General features: G+C 40.6%; 1 protein-coding gene across 2 annotated transcripts; it reads left to right on the top strand.

Annotated features, from left to right (window-relative positions):
* The first annotated feature begins 4,422 nt into the window (after nt 1-4,422).
* On the top strand, nt 4,423-17,924 carry prkcda (protein kinase C, delta a). Of its 2 annotated transcripts, XM_037102200.1 has the most exons (19): nt 4,439-4,580; nt 4,985-5,046; nt 7,920-8,054; nt 8,200-8,399; nt 8,486-8,552; nt 9,276-9,432; nt 9,875-9,906; nt 10,142-10,227; nt 10,789-10,918; nt 10,996-11,096; nt 12,506-12,602; nt 12,768-12,898; nt 13,134-13,307; nt 13,400-13,491; nt 15,510-15,572; nt 16,091-16,229; nt 16,360-16,548; nt 16,693-16,821; nt 16,949-17,924. In XM_037102200.1, the coding sequence occupies exons 3-19, from the start codon at nt 7,946-7,948 to the stop codon at nt 17,105-17,107; spliced, it is 2,055 nt and encodes a 684-aa protein (XP_036958095.1). In that variant the 5' UTR covers nt 4,439-4,580; nt 4,985-5,046; nt 7,920-7,945; the 3' UTR covers nt 17,108-17,924. The 2 variants fall into 2 exon arrangements, with proteins under 2 accessions (XP_036958094.1, XP_036958095.1); XM_037102199.1 differs by lacking the exon at nt 4,985-5,046 and having other exon boundaries at nt 4,423-4,580.
* The last annotated feature ends 226 nt before the right edge of the window (nt 17,925-18,150 follow it).

Here is an 18,150-nt window from a genome sequence, read left to right as displayed (position 1 = left end):
AATTTGCTGGGATGAAAAGTGTATTTGAATCCATCTTTATGCAACAGGGCACAAATCAGTCAAAATATCTTTTTTTTTCACGTGAATACAGAAGTGTTATCTGTCAGGTTTATACGTTGAACACAGCTTTTCTGTTGTTTTTTTGTTTGTTTGTTTTCTTCTGCTTATGATTTTCCTCTCACTGCAAAGCATCGAGAAAAAAACAGGAAATTGAGCTGGTTGAAAGTTAGACAAGGCTAAAATTGGGATTAACAGTTCATTCCGAATGTGCTGATTAATTCAATATAGGGATGAACGTTTTCTGTGGGACTGATGGTGGAAAAGATAGGCTTTTTCTTTACAGCGGGGCAGCAACAGTCTCATAATCCAAGCTTACTTCCATATCGCTGCAGGCAGGAGCAATGCAGAGAGAAGCAAATAATCAATCATACACACACAGCCTACTCAATAAGGTCGGATGCATTCAGCTCTGTTATATGTGCTCAGCCTCGGGAATCATTAACAACTGATGCCAAAAGAGCTGAAATATTCATCTGAGCTCATCATTTTTTTAACAAGTGAGTTGTGTGAACTCTGCAATTTTTAACGCCAAACTCAGGCTGACAAACTTTCTGGTCTTTTCCGGCCTCAGTCTGAGAAGGCGATGTGGTGTTTTGTATTGATGTCGTGAGTTACAACAGCATGCTTTCTCATCGCTTATAATGTTGTGTGGGCAGCCGAGCCTCAGGGGAAAAGAAAAGATTTTATTACATAATAGCTGCAGAATTGAATAAAAAAGACCAAGAAATAGGACACAGGAGGGGGAAAGAAAGCCGCATCCACTTGACATTGGCTTGACATTTCTAGGTTTGCACCTTGTCTTGTGTCTCTCGGCACCCTTTCGGAGACGGGGAGAGGGAGAGAGAAAATGATTGTGTTGGAGAGGCTGGAAGAATAGAGGGACGCACTCTTATGTCCCACTTTGCAAACTCTTTGCAGCCTACACTGCCAAGTCAATGTTACACCTATTCCACCTCCCCTAAAGCTTTAAATAGCCCACTCTCCCTGTGCAGGACAAACAGAGAGAAAAACACACAGCCTTCAGCACACTCTGCACCTCTGACTGAACATTTATTATCCCTGTTGCCTAAACATAGAGTTGACATCAGGTTCTCCATTCTCTCGTGACCATTCTGTCCTCAGCAACTATCTGCAGAGAGAGCAGTATAAACACATGTCAGCGGGCCCGGCAGCTGTCACATCTCTCCGGAGCTTTTGAGCCAACACAAAGATAGTCAGAGTTTACATTTTTTGCTTTAATATCGACATGAAAAGTTTGACGTCTTGGGTTTTAGCTTTTAGCTCTCAGGCCGAGAATTGGATGAGAGGATTGATACCATTCCTTGTCTGTTCAATATGAAGCTAGCGCCAGCAACTGGTTAGCGTAGTTTAGCAAAAAGTCTGGAGAAAGAGGAAGAGACAGTTACCTTGGTAACAAAGATGGCCCAGAACTGAAGCTCAGGGACAGCTGCTAGCAGAGACTCCAGGAGGTCAGTGCTCCGGTCCAAGAAATACTCCATCGTAAAAAAATGCATGCATTTTACGAATTGTGCTTTTTACATATTCAATTTCATTCGGATTAAACAATCCAGATATAACATACTCATTAATGAGCATTTTAGAGTGCTGCTATGTGGATTTTGGACAGAGCCAGGCTGTTTCCCCTTGATGCTAAACTATGCTAGCTTCACATATTACAACCAAATTACACTGATGGTCCCAGCACAACTTTGCAGACACCAAAATCCAATTTTCCGTGAAGGTGATTCATCAATCCTTCCATTTAAACGTCTGTGGGGAACGGATGTGACAAGTGTTGTGAAACACTGGCAGTTTGGTTAGGTTTAGGCATCAAAATTATTTGGTTACTGTGAGATTAGAACAGATCATGGTTTCGGTTAAAATAATATGTGACTTTGGCAGGAGGCAGGTTTATTTTTGGTTTAGCTTATTATTAAGATGTACATCTTGATTTTACAGTTCATGGGGCTAAAGAATAATGACACAATTGGTGTTTAGATTGGTTCCTATAAACATTGCTGTTATTGCGCAATTCTGTCTGCCACTGGACACCAAACCGCCCAGAAAAATAAAAGCTGGCCAGCTGTGATCCAGTCAGGCTGGCAGCCTGGCACCGTTTCCTTTCCTGTCTCCATTAAAGACTAAATGCTGCTGTCAGCGTTATTGTTATTTTAGCTAACCTCCTGTCTGTTTTGCAGTTCATAATCCCCTCCCTCCTCTCTACATCATCATACTTACATGACTAGTTTCTTTTTTCGGGGCATCTCTCTTTGGCTTTTTCTTTTCTTCCATCTTTTTAAGAGCTTGGCATGTGTGGTATAACACATCACCATGAGCATTGAATTCGGTAGCTTTCCACTTTTCCCCAGCATGAAAGTAGGAGAAGTCACCATTGACTTAAGTTCTCATACAGGACTTGAACACTAGTCTCCTGGATAAAAGTCATGTGTTTGTTTGACCCATCTTTCTTTCTCAGCCACCACCTTACGTGGATGTTGTTGCTCTTGCTTCTGGCATCTTTTTTCTCTATGACCTTTGCCCATGAAATGGGGTGGTGTGAAATGACACATGAAAAGCAAAACAAATATTGTGATAACAGACAAAATGACTGAACATACCAGGCAGAATTAAATGTGATTCCCAAAATGCTGAATTGTTTCTTGAAGTCTTGTCACCCTTTGCTAGAAACGACTTATCCACTTTACAAACATCCTCATCTTTCTTCACCTGATTATTTTTCTAGATGGCACTTTGATGATGTTCTTTTGACTCAGTTGTTACCAGGGTGGATGAGGTATAAGTGTCTAACAGAGCAGATGTAACAGTTTTACATTTTTCCTTTGTGTAATAATTGCTCTCAGTGTATATAACCTTAAATAAGAAATATCAGATATCAGTGGTTCTCAAACTTTTTGACTTGTGACCCACTAATATGAACCAGTGTGTACTCTTGTGATCCTAAATTATGGTTTGTAATCTTATCGTTGACATAACTGGTAAATAATTTAATCACATGGTTTGATTTAAACAACTTTTAGGTTGCTGATGGTGAAAAGTGTCCAGTATTCATAAAAGCAATCAGCTGTATAAACCAGCGAGGATACGTATAAATGATGCAATTTGCTCCTGACTATACAAATAGATATGTTTCAACTCCATATATGGGGTTTCTATGTGGATCTTCATCTGGCTCTCTTTAAGCTCCGTATGATAAATTTAACAGCCGCCTGTTCTACAGCCTATATACATCCCACGGGTGGATCATGACTGTGACTGTGCGTGTGTGTGTGTGTGTTTGCTAGAGGAAGAACAGAAGGAGAGGGTTCCTCTAGCTTTGAACGTGCATCTGTCAGAGAAGAGAAGAGCAGCTGAGCAGCATCTCTCGTCTTAAGTGCACACACCTAGTCTCCACTGTAGACTTCCTGTGTCTACCGTGAGTCACAATCTGTCTGTTATGTAAGTCCTGAGAGGAGAGAAGGGAACACTGACACACCTGTGCCCTGTCAGCCTTCTCCTGGCAGGTTTCACTCCACAGTCACTTTGCACTACAGCAGTTTATTCAGTCTCCTAAACTGCACCTGAACATTTAATTATGACTCACTCTGCAGGAATTTATCTACTGCATTTGCTCATTTAGGTCCTCACTTCAGCCAGTTTTTCATTAGTATCATCAGATGAGAATAGCTGCCCTTGCTTATTTGCGCGCAAATATATTTAGATGTGTGTGCGTGTGTGAGGGGGTGAAGGCAGGCATGAGATAAATGCAGGATACAGATAATTTGGAGTGTTTGTGTGAGTTTAAGACAAGAAAAGATGCTTTGGCTGCAAGAGCCAAATCCGCCACCTCCTCCTCACCAACAAAAAGCCTTGCTCAAACCTCAAAACTACCCCCGCAGCCTACAGCACCACGTGACCCCATCCCTTGCCACACAAGTATCTTAAATGAACACAAAAACATTTTTCCCCCTCGTTCTAGGGCTATGCTCCAGTAATCTAGGGCACACTCACCAGCAATGCAAATCTCTATCTTTCGTTATACTTGCCTGGACAAGTTTTTGCTTTCCAGCTCAAATGATCAACAGGTCTGCACAGTCAAGTTATAATCAACCCAGGGGGGCTTTAATGGACAAATACATGGAAACTGGTGTTATCAAGATGTGTGTAAATAATCCAGATCATGTGGAAAGTGCATTATAGCAGGTAAAAGAAAAGGACATGTATTCAAAATAGGGCAACTGGCTGCTGCTGCTGCTCTCTGTGTGTGTGTGCGTGTGTGTGTGTGTGTGTGTGAGAGAGAGAGAGAGAGAGAGAGAGAGAGAGAGAGAGAGAGAGAGAGAGAGAGAATGTGTGTGTGCGCGCATGGCAGGTAAACGTCACAGCTTGCCGAGAAAGCCTCTACGAGCGCGCGCCACACTTCCTCAATCGACGGAATCACGGAGCGAAAAAACCGAGAGGAAGAGAAAGATCAACTTTCGTTGCGCTGCGGTGAAAAAGAAACAGCACCGAGTTCGCAGGGCGAGGTGAGAGTGCTCCTTCAATTTGTTTTAAGTCGAGTTTCCCCCCCCCCCAAACGGTGTGGATGTTTTAGCGTCTGGAGTTTGCAGAAAGTTGCTCAAAGAAAGCGACAAACTTCCCCCTGTCCTCTTCTTCTTTTATGCTTTTATCTGTGGGGAAACTTGAGTCGTTCAGCCGTGACCGTTGGCGCTAACTTTAGCTAACTAGTTCTCTACAGTTTGACAGCTTTAACTTTTAGGTCTACGCCTCGTCTGCGGCCATTAAAACAGCAATCACCACTTAGCGAGCTGTTCTGATTGAAATGATTTTTTCGAGGAGTTTTGCCTCGTTTTTAAACACATTTAAACTTAAATGCTGTGACGGAATCTGTGGCCTCAGTTTTTTTTTTTTTTGGTGTGTTTTTTTACAGCGTTACGGGGTCAACTACGGGAAGAACATAAAAAGACTGATTGTTTAATCGAACATTGACAGGTGAGGTGTTGGGCTAAGACTAAAGTGACCTTGCCACCATCACTTGTGCTGTGACAGCTACTCACATTCAACCGCTGATAAAGCGGTGGTAGCCATAGCGACATGTGGAATTCGAGTTTAGGTCACATATTCTCACGGGTCACAAAATATGTTGTAAGGCAAGGAGGACTGCGGGTAGGTCTGGACAGGAAAGATAGAGATATTTTATTTTGAAATAAACCGCGTCGTTTATTTGTCGTAAAGACACTGTGGTTGCAAACTGAGTCAGATGCAAGATTGTGTCTGCGTTGAACCAACTGACAATAAACCACATCCTTCGGAGACAGTTGCCAAAATGAATTAAAATGCACTGACTGATTCTCGTTTGATGCCTGTTCTCACCAGACTGAATGCTCAGTGTCGTTGTAAACTACTGAAACGGTTGCCCTGTACTTTGTGTTTTAGGTTTTGAATTTGATGTGCAGGATTCAAAACCAGATGCACTATGTTCATGGCTGTCAGCACTTGTGTGTTGGTATCTCTCTCTCTCACATGCAGCAACTTGTTTGGTTTAGTGCTACAGCCTGCTGATTTGATTATGAGGTGCTCCTCAATAGTTTCAAGTTGTAATAACATCTATGTAGCAGATTACTGTACAAGCTCAGTGTCTTTTCCTGTAGTTCACTTAACTCATTTGTCCTGTCAGAGTGTCAGGGATGTTAATGATTAATCGATGAATTGCTGTTAAGAATTTTACCAATTTAAAAAGGAATTACCTGACAATCAAGATGGGCAGAAATACATCAACAGTGTCGTATTACTGTTTACAAAAACTTCTTTATCTATATCACCAAAATAAATAATACAAAATACTGCCATGAGAGAATGTAAACACAAGTAATTTTTTTTTACAAAATGCAAAAAGACAGTCTGTACAAAATGATATGATTACATTTTAGCCATTTGGTAGCTTCAATATGTGTTGGATTTTGTTGGGCCCATTGTTGATTTGTGCCAGACAGGAGCTCCATAATTAAAATTAAGGCATTATGTTTGTTATTTAATGACTCAAGTAACTTAGTTCTGACTTAGATCTGTTGACTTTGGGACTTAATGTAATGTTTGTATATGGTTTAGTCTCCAGCACTCAGAGAAGCTGCTTATGCTATAACTGTTCTATACACTATGAACCCACTACCAGTGTTGTACTATATGCTATCTTATATTTTTAGGTGTTCAAATACAAGCATACATTCACAGGTCTACTTTTTGTGTGATTATAGAGACTTTAAGTCCAGATTCTTGTTGTTATGATATACTAACTTAATATATGCTCAGTAAACATATTGCTACTCCTGCTAACAAACACACATTTGTGATGGTCATAATAACTATACAATTAATTGAATATTAATTAGGTTGAAGTTTACTAGTTACAGTTTACTGGTGCATGGGACATAAGTACTGAATTTAACAGATGGGACAATCGAAACTGCACATGAACAGTTGCGAGGTAATCAATCACCACCGCCCTCAATCACACAGTGTGCTTGGTATTGACTAACTCCAAAAACCCTGACATCACAGCTCACAGCAGCAGCGAATGAGCATGTGAGTGAGTGAACATGGTCGTTCATCACCCTCCTGTTTCAGTGCATACTGTTGTTTCTCTGTCTCTTACTTTTCTGGTCTCAGTGTGGGCGGTTATAGGTTTAGGATTGCGAATACCAGCAAGGCCTACTGTGGTGCGCTGCATGCTTGTATTTGGATTAGTGACATGTTGAGGCTCGCTCTGCCTTTGTAGTTCAGGCAGACACCTCCACGGTTGCAGCTGTAACCTTTTAGGAACTACAAGGCCAAAAAAACACTGTGACATAGGGACTGAACAAGTGACAGAGGTGCAAATGATGCCATCATGTGACATTGTGGTTGAATTTTAAACAGAGAGGTGTGGAATTAACATAGGAGGCATGTAAGACAGCATGGGTGTGACTGAAATGCCTGGGTATCACCTTTTGCATGGCACTTACAGAAACTGGTGTTGCATAGAGTGTTTTAGCAAAGTTGTGGCACTGTCCTGCAAGCTTAACATAATACTAAATCGTGCATGTAGCAGCTAATGCTTAGCATGTAGGGTGATATCGATCTTTCACTAGTTTGTCACTAACAGCATGTATTTCACCTCTAATGCCAAGGCTTGAAACTAGTTCTTATCATCTTTAAATGTATTGATTTAGAAGAAACCTCAGATGAAATAATTGTAAAACTAAATACAACAACATATATGTGAAATCTAAATAGCCACTCTGAAATCTTTTTTTTTCAACAGCCAGCTCTGAAGTCAGATACAAAAAAAAAACCTGATGGTCCTCCACAGGGAAAAAAATTTGTCGCTGACAGAGGTGTAAAGATCTTTTGTGTCCCTTCTCTATGTCAGGGCGACTGTGTAGACCTGTCTCAAATTGTGAAAAAGCACAGTAAATAAGAAATGGTGGTGCAACCAGCCACTTGTTTTCCAAATTTCTTTGAAATTCACACTGGTTCAACAGAAGTCACTTTGTCTTTGCAGACACAGCTGTATGCTGTTTTTGTGAGCAAGGCAAGATGTCTGACTGGGTATTAGGCATATGTTTAAAATCTATTTCTGAGATATCAATTAAAGGAGCTCTATCTTATCTTCTTTTTCTGATAATGTTGCTCTCACAGTGGACATGGAAATTATGTAGTTTTTCAATTATACAGCACTTATCTTAATGCTTAAATGTGAGCCGGCAGTAATGCTGCATGAGAATATGCAACTTTGAGTATATAAGTGGATGTGATTTGTGTGTGTAACTAACATGTCATTATAGATAAATGTCACCAGGGTAACACTGTGTTTGTCCATCTCTTAGAGTTGGTGACCTTGGTACTCGTCACCATGGCTCCTTTCTTGAGGATCACCTTTAATTCGTATGACTTGGGCGTCCTGCCTCCTCTGGCCGACCCGCCCTTCTGTGCAATCAAGATGAAGGAGGCCTTGACAACTGGTGAGAAACTCTTTGATAGCCTACACCACCGTCCTCTACAGAAGTTGCCCCCTCTGTAAAAAAGCTGTTACTCCTGTCTTGTTTCCTGCACTTCAGAATGTAACAAGATTTGTTTTTCTCTGTCCATCTCTGTTCCTTTTTCTAGAAAGAGGAAAGACCCTTGTTCAGCGGAAACCTACCATGTACCCAGCTTGGAAGGCCTGTTTTGATGCTCACATCTATGAAGGTCGTGTGCTCGAGGTTCTGCTGATGAAGACAGCTGAAGAGCCACTAGCTGAGGTCACTGTTGGAGTGTCTGTCCTTGCTGAGCGCTGCAAGAAAGCCAACGGCCGCGCAGAGTTCTGGGTAGGACATTACAGACTGTCCTCTTTCCCTTTAGGGCTCCAACTCAGGCTGTATTTGTGTAACTTTGTGTCTAACTGTGTGTTCAGGTGGATCTCCATCCCTCTGGGAAAGTGATGATGGCAGTGCAGTATTTTCTAGAGGGAGGGGATACAGGTAAAGGAAGAAACACTCTACTTTCCTTTGTTCTTGGCCCTTTGTAGGACCTGGCTGTCTGGTTGCTTTCTTTTCTCTAGTTTGTAATTGTACCACTCAAGCTCCGGTAATCTTGCCTTCCAAACTTTCGTATCTCTGTGTAAAAGCAAATATGTCCTCAAAAGCACGTCATTGATAAGGGCCCATAACTCTGAATCAGATTCTGATACAACTATTGCTAAACTCAGATTGGTACACAGAGATATGGGACATCACCATTTTTTCCAATCGGAGACCTACACACTTCAAACCAGAGCAGAGACAAGATGACAAATGCAGAAATCACTCACATGAAATAAAAATAACTGCTCTAACTTTGTCAGAAAAAGTTATGCTCATGTGGGATACTGTCTCTTAAGCGTAAGAGGCTGATTAGAATAGGGTAGAGCAGGAATGTGGGTGAATAGTATGAAAGTGGAGAAGAATAATTTCTGTATCTCTTACCTTTAGCATTAATCAAATATCCCCATAGCATTTTCGATATAACTTCAGTTGCACCACAACCAGACTGATTGCAAAATCTGTCATTTTTGTATTCCTTTTAATTCTAACCCCCTACCCAAACCCCATATAGACACAAATATTATCATTAAGACTATCAATTGTGACATATACATAATGACCTTTGTTGTTCCAATGCAGTGTTGTGAGATTACTTTTTGTGTTTTTTTGTCTTCCTGAAAGAGAGTAAGCAAGCTGCGAAGGAGGAGGAAGCTCCAACTCTGAACCGTAGACGAGGGGCCATCAAACAGGCCAAGATCCACTTCATAAAGAACCACGAGTTCATTGCCACATTCTTCAGACAGCCCACTTTCTGCTCCGTGTGCAGAGAATTTGTCTGGTCAGTCAGGCCTATGTTTCAGCCTTATAAACAAACCTTGAAGGCAGCTAAAGGGGAACCCATAAGCCAGCAATCAGATAAACAAACTAAAATACCAGACATGGGTGGATTAAAAACAGCTTTTGGGCACTTCCTGATATTTCTCAGCATTTCTGTCAAAGTGAGTTAGACGACCTATTTTCTAGTGAATGTGATAAAACAAAATGTTTTAGTTGTACTGTTTGTAGAAATAATTATGTTAGTCATCCTTTGATGGCCACAGACCTCTACTATTTTACTATTTTTTTTGTCTCACTGAAGAGGAAGTTTGTATAAGAAGGAAACTTGATGCCAATCAGCAGGGATGTACAGTGGTTGACTAACAAGTGTTCAATCAGCAAACTATTCACATGATCAAAGAATGATACAAACTAACCTATTTGTGTCACCTCTTCTCTCACAGGGGACTCAATAAGCAAGGCTATAAATGCAGACGTAAGTGTACAGTAAAGAGAATCTTGTGTTTTGTGCAGTACTTGTATTTGAAACACAATGCATAGATGGTATACAGTATATAAAATCATTTGATTTTGACCATGAATAAAAATAGTTAGGTTAAGGATTATCTTTTGTAAGAGTTTTGTCAGCATTCAGATGTGGCCAGTGTACAGAATGTGCTGAGATAGTGGATCAAAGTATAAAAAATGTCTTTTATCTCCTCTTTTATCAGAATGCAATGCAGCCATCCACAAGAAATGCATAGACAAAATCATCGGCAGATGTACCGGTACTGCTGCCAACAGTCGGGATACTGTGGTACGTATCGCATATTTCTGCAGTACAGCATGTACTATGAGCATTCTCCATATGTCTCAAAATTTCATGAAATTTCTCTGGATTTGCTGCTGTAGTGAAGTGTCTGTCCTCATCAATATGAACAATGATGGTAATATCACTGAATTTGCAAATGTTTCTCATCAGAGTTTAAGAGTTTAATACAAGGGCACATACTACACATATACCAGTCAGGGTGCACGTCCAAAAAGATGCTGTATTCACCAAGCGTCAGTATAGGTGGATAAAGAAAAACCAACTAATCAGGAGAATGCCTCCACTCGAGGTGTGTGGTTTCAGAGAGACACTTAAATTAACAGTTGGAAGAAAAAAATATGTTGTTTTTTTACTCATCAGTGTGGTCACTTCTGTCTGAATAGACTCTGACGTTGACACAGAAGACAAAGCCAAAAAGAAAAAAAAAGTTTAGGCTGGTGCACAGGCCTATGAAGTGCCAAAGGCCACTGGTTTGGATTGCTTTGCCACCAATGACAATATATACCATTGTCATTCATATCGTTAATGAATCCTTTGTCTCCACAGTTCCAGAAGGAGCGCTTTAAAATTGACATGCCGCACCGCTTCAAGACCAATAACTACATGAGTCCCACCTTCTGTGACCATTGTGGAAGTCTTCTGTGGGGTTTAGTCAAACAAGGCCTCAAGTGTGAAGGTACGTTGTTGATATGATTAACTATTTGTTGGAATCTAAGTGTGCCTTTGTCCTTAACAGACTTTGTTTGTTTGTAGATTGTGCCATGAATGTCCATCACAAGTGTCAAGATAAAGTAGCCAACCTATGTGGTATCAACCAGAAACTACTAGCTGAAGCACTGACACAAGTCAGCCAGGTGAGTTCATGTAACTGGTTACAAGTCTTTTAATGCATGGTCAAATCAAGTGTCTTCAAGTATTTAGGTTGCAGTCAATGTAAAGTCTAAAGAATTTAGAAAAGTACATGTCTGACTCAAGTATCGTACTGCCAAATTAAATCATAGCATGGCTCTTTTAGACTTTGCACATATATCTGTTTACCTTATCTCTTACATTTGTACATTTATTTTCATAAAATGATTTACACGTTTGTACTCACAAAAACAGCATTGTTATTAGAGTATGGAGTCGGAAGTAAGCTTGGTAACACTTTATTTAGATGTTGTTCTAAGACTTAGGGTGTTACTAAACTAATCTGTTAACAACAAATAACTTATAATTTTACCCTCTTAATAATAAAATGGTGCAGCTTTTTCAAATAAGGTGGTGCAGCAAGTTTCCATTATGGTGTGGACGATGGAAGAAATTGTTGAATATTATCTGTGTTTATTGAGCTTCAAAACAATGCACCACCAAAAATAAAGAGTCTGTATTTGATGACAAATGAAACTCAACAATTAAGTATAGTTGAAAGGGTGGAAAGATAGTTGATCATTGGGTCTCATTCTGACCAAGCTTGGACTGACTGTCTGCAATCGTGTCAGTTAAGCCTCTGACTTAACTCAGGAAACACACTAGACTCTGATTATTTTCCCTCCGGACTCTCCTTTCTCCTTTTCTCTCTGTGCATTCATGAAGTAATGTTCACTTACCATCTAGTCAGCAGTCAACAAGGACAAAGAGAGACATAATACAGTACATCACACCCGACAGGGGAGGTTGGCAGCAACTGGACTGCCTGCTGCTGCAGTCAGGTTGCGAAGTGAGATAAATCCACTTTTCAATCCCGAAAGTACAAAAACAAAGAAACTCTGAGCGTTCCTTCCACCAGTAAATGGCTCCAGATTAGAGTAGAATACAGTGTGACTGCTGGTGTTTATTTCTCCAGAGGCTCCAGCTCTGCCCTCTGGCTCTACTCGCAGCTAAAGAGCAGCTCGGTCCCTCAGCTCTGCTTGGTCCACCCACACAACACTCAGCAAAGCCTCACAATATTTCAACTTTTCCATGCAGAACTCCAATCTCCTAGCCTATGTCAACAAATTGTCGAGAATGTGTCCCTGACCGTGGAAGCAACCTGAGCTTCCTCTCCTGGTGTGTTTAAGACTGGCTCGTTGTAGAACCCCCAGTATTCTTTTTGTCTCTTGATGACCTCTAAATGTATGTAGTATATATGGGGAGCAGTTAGAGCACACACTTGTTTCAAGAGAAGAATCAGCCAGAATGGGTGTATTGGATATCCCGCAGCTAGATGGGTAACAATTTCTGGGAAAATATTTGTCTGGCTGTTTCATGCTTATTGTTGCTTTTACATTTGCTATTTCATCAGAAATCGTCCACCCGCCGGTCAGATCCAAACCTGCCTAATCTGCCTGATATTGGAATCTATGATGAAGTCAGCAAGCTTGCTGGACTGGATGTCAATGGTTAGTGAGTGTTACCTTTTGTCTGCATGTACTTTCATGTGTTCATGTAAGCAGGCTTTGTACTAATAATAATGGTTGCAAAATAATGTGTGTTAACAAAAGTGTTAAATGTTAAAAATGATGATGTGTTTCAGTAATTTCTGTGTGTGGTACCTTGTCTATCAGATGGATCGCCCTATGGCAGACTGTGGGAGGGGTCCAGCCCACGGTCTCAGTCTCGCATCACCCATCTGACCCGCGTCAATGTGGACGACTTCATCTTCCACAAGGTTTTGGGGAAAGGCAGCTTTGGCAAGGTACAATGCAAAAATACCAGGGTGAATTCAACTGTGAGACTTTTGATCCAGAAACCCACTCCAAGCATGAGTGAATCAACAACACTTCAGTCAATAGTTGTCAACTGTCATAAACACACTAGCAACGTCAGGCCTCATGTTGAAATAATTGTCTGTATTTGGTGAAACTACGAGCTGTAGACAGGATGTTTAAATGTATCCTCTCCTCTCCTCTCCTCTCCTCTCCTCTCCTCAGGTCCTCCTGGCTGAGCTGAAGGGTCGTGGAGAGTACTTTGCAGTAAAGGCTCTGAAGAAAGATGTGGTGCTGATGGATGACGATGTGGAGTGCACTATGGTAGAGAAGAGAGTCTTGGCTTTAGCCTGGGAAAACCCTTTCCTCACACACCTTTACTGCACTTTCCAGACCAAGGTAGGACCAAGGTAGTCCCTTTATACCTCAGTAGTATCTATCGCACTCTTTTTCCTCCTCTACATCATACTCAAATTGAAACTTGTCAACAGGAGCATCTGTTCTTTGTGATGGAGTATCTGAATGGAGGAGACTTGATGTTTCATATTCAGGAGAAAGGGCGCTTCGAACTCTACAGAGCCACGTGAGTCACACCTGTCACACTGACATAACAAGCAAGAGTTTGTGTAAAAAAAACTCACACTACCTGCGTTCATTACTCAGTGTGTTTGTGGTCCTGTAGCTGTGTAGAAACTCACGCATACAGAATCAGTGAGATGATGGAAAGCAGATGCCTAAAAAAAAAAAAGCCAAAGTTTACTTTCCCTATTTTATTCCCCTCATCTCTCTCAGATTATGTTTTTTTTCATTAAATGATTTACTGAACCCTGATGGGTGGGGGCTGCTCTGGTGTCCATTAGCTATTGCTCACTAGCAGACTGGCCTTGTAAGGAGTAAGCAGCTCTTAGTGCCTGTGTATTGTTTGTTTGGAGTGGTATCAGTTACTACCACCCACTTCTCTACTCATCCCACGGTGGGAATCCCTCCAGAAGAAAACAAGTGGCTCTCTGGTAAAACAGAGTGTTATGAACCTACGCCGCCACCAACACAAGTCTCACATTTACAAACATAGAGATGGAAGTGAATCATTTCTTCACAAGTGCTGTTAGAAACACAAATCTAGCATCAAAGCAATAAATAAAAGATTAATGATCATCTTGTGTCGTTTCGAAACACAGCAACATTTGGGCCTTGAAGTTTATTCAGAAGTGTCTTCTTGTGTGAAATATTTTTCCAGTAAATGGCTGTATTGATTTCACCTTCTTCAAATCAGGCAGAAATTGTTAAGAAAGCAGTCTTACCACAAGAATCCTTCAAAGCTTTTCTGGAGCTGTTTATGTAAATAATTACTGGCATTTTTTTGGAGCACTTTAAGAATAGACAAGTAAGAATGCGAGTAAGGTTTTTTATGGTGTTGTGTTTTCAAGCTTGCGAGCAAAAAAACATACAAACTCAGCAGAGATGCCCCTTAAAGGTGAAGCAAAGCTAGTTTTATTTGACTCTAGTTATCAGAGGAAAACAAAAGACAGATTAATGCATTAACCATCATTGTTTATTTTAAAAAAGGGTTTCACATTATGAAAGCATGATCACTGACTCTAAAATGTGGTCTGCTGTTGAAGTTCCTGTAGTTAAACTGGTGGCTGCCTCCTGGACCCATGAGATGACAGGAGTAATTCTCTCCTTTGCAAACACAGACACCTGATCCTGTGTTGGCATCCACTAAAATCCTCCTCACTCAGTGACTGTATTCAGCCTGGATGGAAAATTGACCGTCAGTGACTGAGGGGAAAAGAGAGTGGGCCGTATCATTATCCGACAAAGCACTCGTTTTTAACAAAACATGAGTGTTCATGTTTGTTTACATTTGTGCTGCAAAATACTAAATAAGGTTGTGCGCTGCTAAACAATTTGTCACAGTGGAATGGAAAGTATCTTCTGGATTTGGTTATGCAGTATTTTTCCTGAGGCAGCAAATGAACTGCAGAGTTTCCGGTGACCTCTTTATCAGCACAAAGGCCCTGTTCTCCCAGTGGCTACTGCTAACCTGTTGACCCGGTGCCGTAGAGATTCTACTCTGTCGTATGAACGTTCCTCAGATAGCAGAGCAAACTCACATACACCTTCTTACTTGCATCAAGACTTCGTTTTCCATTCTGTGTTGTTTTCTAACTTGATCTATGCGAGCTACAGTATTTGTAAGGGGTTTAAGTGAGATGGATCAATGAATAAAACCAGACAGCCTTTTCAGTCCTTGTCAGTCAGTCATTTACAGTGAACGACCAGTTACTGGGTTAGAGCGGAGGCTACTCTATCACCTCTCAGGAATCGTTTCAGCTGACACAGATGACAAGAGAAGCTGGTCAGAGATAGGCTAATATTTCGTCTTGCAGTGGCTCTCAGGTTTCACATTATGAGAGCGTTATTCACCAGTCTCCTACTCCATACAAATGTCCTCCTCAATAATTCAGCTCTACGCTGAAATGTGTCTGCAGTGACACCAGTGTTCAGCTGCCAAATCTGTAGTGAGATAGCTGCAGCGTGGACCTGTAGCTTATCCCCATAGATCAGAAGTTGATATCTGTCCGTCTGTCCTCCCAGGTTCTACTCTGCTGAGATCATTTGTGGCCTGCAGTTCTTACATACCAAAGGGATCATCTACAGGTCAGAGCAAACATATGTATCACATCTGGATGTACAGCACATCAACATTTACACTTAAATGACCATACTGGTAATTTTTCATGTTTCTGCAGATAAACTTAAAAACAATATTCTCAACATAACAACTGAGGATTTTGAATTTATTCCTTGTGCTCTACTTTCTGTGCAGTTGCAAGTGTGAAATTGTGTGTGATGTTAAAATGAACTTGAAAATACTTAGATAATCCCACGCATTTTGACACTCTTTATTTTTTTTGTCAAAGTTTCATTATTGTGTGGTTATGCAGCTGTTTGCAGGGACTGTTAAGAAAACTGTCCCTGTAGGTGCAGTAAGCTTCTCTCTGTGCTCTTCTAAGGCAGTGAACATTCAAGATTTCACAGTCCAGCTCGCACTTTTCTATCACATATTTAACCCTCTAAGAGTTCATTTAAAACATTAATTTAAACAAAAGAACCATCAAATCAAACATTACAATTGAAAAATCACAATCCTTCTGCTGTGATTTTTTTTTTCCCAGAGATCTGAAGTTAGATAATGTGATGCTGGATCACGAGGGACACATAAAGATCGCCGACTTTGGCATGTGCAAGGAGAACTTGTTCGGAGAGAATCGTGCTACAACTTTCTGTGGTACTCCCGACTATATTGCTCCAGAGGTGAAGTGTTTCATACCTACAGACATATTCATACTGAAATCTTCAGTGTTGCTAGCTTTGTCATTCATGTAAACAACTGTCAATGTCTGTCTAGAATGAGTTATATTTTTGATATTGTGTTTGGATTCAGATCCTGCTGGGACAGAAATACTCCTTTTCTGTTGACTGGTGGTCATACGGGGTGTTGCTGTATGAAATGTTGGTTGGTCAGTCGCCTTTCCATGGAGACGATGAGGATGAGTTGTTTGAGTCCATTCGCATGGATACACCCCACTATCCTCGCTGGATTAACAAGGAGGCCAAGGACCTGCTTGAGCGGGTCTGTACCATACTTTTTATGCAAAATCTAGTCTTTCGATGTTTCAAAGCTTGATTCTATAACTGTATGGGTTTAATTAATATGTTTTTGACATGTTTTGGTGCACATTCCTTACTTGCTCTGTCGAACATTGTTTTCCTACAGTTGTTTGAGAGGGACCCCACACGCAGGCTAGGAATTGTGGGCAATATCCGTTTACATCCCTTCTTCAAGGTCATTAACTGGCAGGCTCTGGAGAGGAGAGAGGTCGATCCCCCCTTCAAACCCAAAGTGGTATGCCCCTCTCACAAACGTTACCTAAGATTAAATTATGAAGAGATATGGATTATGTGCTGTGTTTCCATTATGTCTATAATCTATGATGATTGCTTCACTGAGATATGTTTGTTGTCATTTACAGAAAGCACCGAATGATTGCAGCAACTTTGATCGGGAGTTCCTGAGTGAGAAGCCTCGTCTCTCCCACAGTGATAAGAACTTCATAGACTCGATGGATCAGACGGCGTTCTCTGGCTTCTCATTCATCAACCCTAAGATGGAGCACCTTTTAGAAAAGTGACTGCCATAGTCTGACCTGGGTAACAACCCTACTGTGCTCGGACAGTTCCCTTATTCTGTCACATTGTGAAACTTGCAAATGAGTGAGCTGTTCAACAATCAGTATTTTTGTGACCTTGTCTTAAGCACAACATTTTCTCATTGGGTACTTGTAGAAATCAGTAAAAACAGGCCCGTGTACTGTATATATTGATGTAATTGTGCTTGTGTGCATGCTTGTTATTTTTCTAGGTTGTGAAGGCCTAAATGAGTAATGCTATTAGGGTGGGAGGTTGAAAATCCTTACATTCCGCTTGACGTCACTGCTACCATCCGCAGCCATTTTGTGTCCCATTTCGTAACATACAATGATAAATTAGGAGGCGGGAAAGAAACTGATAGGAATAAATTATGCTGTATACTAAAAAATGTAGATGTGTAAATGAGATGGCTGCATGAATAGAGAACAGACTGACAAAAATCTTTAAATATAGATCAATAATGAATGTTAACTGTCTTTGGAACGTCTGAATTCCTGGATAAATCATGTCTTTTGTGATTGACTAAACTGTGCCACGTAAAGAACAAATCTAATCAGAGTAACAGCTGATCTCAGCTGTATTGGAAGGTCTTGTCTGTGGATGGCTGCGGATTTGATGTATTCAAGTGCAAAAAGTTCAGTAAAGGTACTTGACATTAAACAATGAGTTGAGAGTTACTGTAATGCTGTATATAAACAATGTATATTTATATTGTTGTAACATGTATATTGGTTTGCTAAGGATGTACTTTTTTTTTTACTGTCTCCATCTTTTACATCCGATTAAAAAACTATCAACTCCCAAGCCTGATTTGCAGTTTTTTTTTAACTAACAGTTCTCATTAACCTCATATTATGAACAGTTAAGTTATCAAAAACAGGGACATTTTATAGAAATCAAGGCTTACCTATGGTGAAAGGTTACAGGGGACAGATTAAGGTTTGTTGTGTTTTAGTGTCTATATGAACATTGATTTGGGGTGAGTTTGTACTAATATATTTTGGGTTTCAAAGATTTCTATTGT

Source organism: Acanthopagrus latus, chromosome 6, assembly GCF_904848185.1.
Source record: "Acanthopagrus latus isolate v.2019 chromosome 6, fAcaLat1.1, whole genome shotgun sequence".
Taxonomy (NCBI): domain Eukaryota; kingdom Metazoa; phylum Chordata; class Actinopteri; order Spariformes; family Sparidae; genus Acanthopagrus; species Acanthopagrus latus.
Note: the sequence above shows the minus strand (reverse complement) of the source record. Positions and strands in the feature narration are given on the sequence as shown.